The sequence below is a fragment of the Lactuca serriola genome, chromosome 1 (genome assembly GCF_051521515.1).
Source record: "Lactuca serriola cultivar US96UC23 chromosome 1, Lser_US96UC23_V15, whole genome shotgun sequence".
NCBI classification, from domain to species: Eukaryota; Viridiplantae; Streptophyta; class Magnoliopsida; order Asterales; family Asteraceae; genus Lactuca; species Lactuca serriola.
In genome coordinates this window covers 118,326,190-118,329,833 of record NC_136408.1, presented here as the reverse complement: position 1 = coordinate 118,329,833, position 3,644 = coordinate 118,326,190, and the positions used below count along the sequence as shown (strand labels likewise).

General features: G+C 35.8%; 1 protein-coding gene across 1 annotated transcript; it reads left to right on the top strand.

Annotated features, from left to right (window-relative positions):
- The first annotated feature begins 243 nt into the window (after window positions 1-243).
- On the top strand, window positions 244-2,345 carry LOC145060587 (uncharacterized). The gene is made up of 3 exons (XM_079008239.1): window positions 244-1,115; window positions 2,035-2,155; window positions 2,241-2,345. Exons 1-3 carry the CDS (start codon window positions 244-246, stop codon window positions 2,343-2,345), a joined length of 1,098 nt encoding a protein of 365 aa, XP_078864365.1.
- The last annotated feature ends 1,299 nt before the right edge of the window (window positions 2,346-3,644 follow it).

Below are 3,644 nucleotides of genomic sequence, written 5' to 3'. Positions count from 1 at the left end.
AATTCCGAGTATAAGCGAGATTGAGGCCACTGTAGAAGTTGGAGCTATGGTCGGCTTCGAGATTGATGCCAGAAACAAATTGTTGGCTGAAATCCTTAGGGTATCAGGTGAGGATACAACGTTAAAATGAATTTTCTCTCAATAAACATAAGGGGATTGGGTGAGAATTATAAGGTGGATTGGGTCATAAGGCTCAAGATGAGGCATAAAATTTCTTTCTTAGCAATCCAAGAAACCCACCTAATGGTGGCTGAAAATATTGATGTACGCTCGTGTTGGGGTGATGACGAATTTGGTGTTAATCGAGTCAATGCATCTGGGAGGTCGGGGGGTCTCCAGAATATGTGGGACAGGAACGTGTTTACCTCTAACGAGGTTATTACCTCTAGGCATTATATTATCAATATTGGGATATGGGAGGGCATTAGTGAACCTATGATCTTTGCAAATATTTATGGGCCACAACCGATTAATGAAAAGGCATCATTATGGAAGGAGCTAACTGAAATTAAAAACACTAAAAATGGCATTTGGATTATGATGGGAGACTTCAATGCTGTGAGGCACAGGGGAGAAAGATTCAATTCCAATTTCTGCCAAAGAACTGCAAGAGATTTCAATAATTTCATACAAGAGATTGGGCTTAGGGATTTGAAAATGGGGGGTCACAGGTTCACCTGTTTTCGTAATTCAGACCTCAAGTTAAGTAAGCTTGATCGGTTCCTGGTTTGTCCTACTTCCCTTAATCTATTTCCTTATATCTCCGTTACTGCTCTTCCAAGGGAAATTTCCGACCATTTCCCTATCCGCCTATCTATTTCAAGTAAGGACTTTGGTCCATCTCCATTCAGGTTTTTCAATTCTTGGATGCTTAGGGAAGGATTCGAAAAGACTTTCATCTCTAACTGGAATAATTTTGTGGGCTATGGTACACCCGATCCGTACTTGGCGGCGAAGCTTAAACATATTAAAAATGGACTGAAAAAATGGAGAGCATCTGATTATCCAAAGGAAGAAAAGGAACTACAGAGACTCAAGAAATTGGTGGAATTCCTGGACCATGAAGTTGAGTCGCGACAGTTAACAGTCCGGGAGTTGGAAGATAGAACCTCGGGGTACAAATCAATCATAGAGATTGAAAAATTCAAATCTTTTGATCTGAGACAAAAATCTCGGATTAAATGGGCAACTGATGGTGACGAAAACACGATCTTTTTTCATGGTCACATCAATAAAAACAATCAAAAAAATAAATTAGTAATATGTCATATTTATTTACTTTATTATTAATTAATTGTTATTTTGTTAACTTTATTTTGTTTTAATATATTTAATTTTATCATTTATCAACAAAAGTTTCAAGCTAAATTACTTATAAAATCATTGTAATTACATTTTTTCCTATATAGATCCATCTCCCTTAAAATTTAATCTGTACACTTAAAGAAAGAAATTAAAACCAATCTTAAGGATGAATTTTGGTAAACCGGTGGATAAAAGGGGGATATGTAAAAAGGTTTTTCCGATACAATAGAAATACTATACACAAGCATTCGACTAATAATTTTACAAACAACATGACAATACATTATAAAAAGTAAATAATATTCAAACATTGCAGAAAATTAACTATTCTCTTCTACCTGAATAAAAAACAAATTAACCATACTCGATCACCATGCAGCTAATCAACTATTTATAAAAATAATGGTCCATCTTCCATAACAAAAGAAAATAAAAAACGACATACACTCAATTTTCAGCAAAAAAAAAAAAAAAAAAAAAAAAAAAAAAAAAAAAAACGATATCAAAAACATTATCAAAAACACAAATATAATACAAATTGAAATGGAATCCCTGGTAACTGAAGATGAGGATAATCTTAAATCTTGAGGCTCATATTTGTATTTGAAAATACCAAAGAATGATTATCAGCTTCATGGTTTTCGACTGATGGAACTAAACATATTTGTTTCAAGACCTAAAAACGCTAAAAAGAAAAACGGGTGCCTTCTTAACTTAATGGTGGTAAAGGTGCTGGTGTGGAATGAAGAAACTGTGGCATAAAGTGGACACGGCGGCAGAAGAAGGGTGGTGGGTCTTGATGGCGTTAGTGGCGGAGAGGTTGCATCAAATAGAAGAGGCTCTAACACTGGTAGGTTTAAATGAATGTCTGTGTGGATGGTGAACACAGATCTTTACAAAACTTCCGATTTGTATGTGGATGGTGATGGCAGTAGAGGATAAACGGCGGTAAGTTAGACAAGACCGGATTCTTTAGAGACTTTGGGAGAGTTATTCAAAAAGTGTATTCCACCACCGGTTTATATATTAAAGCTACTTGATTTTTAGTGGTTGGTTTTTAAGCACAGGGATTATCAATTTTTAATCTAACCCTTTCAAATAAAATCTAATGGCCAACAATTCTCCTCTTTGTTTTTAAGACTTTAGTCTTAAAACATTTGGTCTATTATGTATGCATTATAAGTTAGTATGATATATATATATATATATATATATATATATATATATATATATATATATATATATACACACACTATAGTACATGTAGTACATGTATTCCCCTTCGAAAATATGAAAAAGTGGGGTGGTAATACTCACATTAATGTGCGGTTACCAAGTTGTTTTTGGGTATCGGATGCAAGAACCGGGATGTGTTGTTGTGAATTTTACTTTCCGAGAATAGCTTAATTTTGATGAAAGGAGATACAATAAAAGCCTTTTATGATGATGGAGACATTCAAAGTTAGAAAATTTCCAAGGTGCAGAAGTTTCGATTCTTGTTGGAATCCCGAAGTGGAGAAAGATACGAAGTTGGTTGAGGTCCGAAGTAGGTAGAAGTTCTGAAGGTATTGAGAATCCGAAATTGCAGGTTTTGAAGTGGGGAAATGTAACATCCAAAAAATTCAAGCCAATTTAAAAATTTTCAAAACATTTAAAAAAAACAGTTATTACAAATTTGTTTTTAAAATAGTCTAATATCAGAGTTTTCCTAGAACCATAAACAAAACAGGAGGAGCTGTACGATCATGCTTTCGCCTTGCCGCGATCCCGGATGTACCTAAAACAATAAACTAAAACTATAAGCCCGAAAGCTTAGTGAGTTGCCCCAAGATACTGATACACATACAATCCATATAACCATGACAGCAATATCATAGCATAACAAACTAAACAACATGTAACGGGTCCACAACTTTACAGACTGGATTACCCCCGGGCCCATAGTGTGAGTCTTGATTGCCTCATGGGACCACAGCTCACATCTGGCTCGCCATCGAGCCCACACTACGAGATTCCTTAGCTCGTAACTGGAATGCTCCCGGGTTTGTTAGTTACCGCACGGAGCAATCTCACATCAACCCATCCCACATAACATATCAACATATAACATAACCATTGAGCATGCGGATAATCATATAACAAACACAGGTAGTCCTATAGATCTACCTAACTGGCATAACCACTAGCATGCAACACTAACTTCATACTTAACATACAAACACTGTTAGGATAACATATCCAATGGGCTGGCCTTAGTGCCTTAGACCCCTTAGTATAGTGAGGTAACTCACCTTGCAACTGTCAACTGCAAATAGAAAGTTCAACTATCGAATCACCGC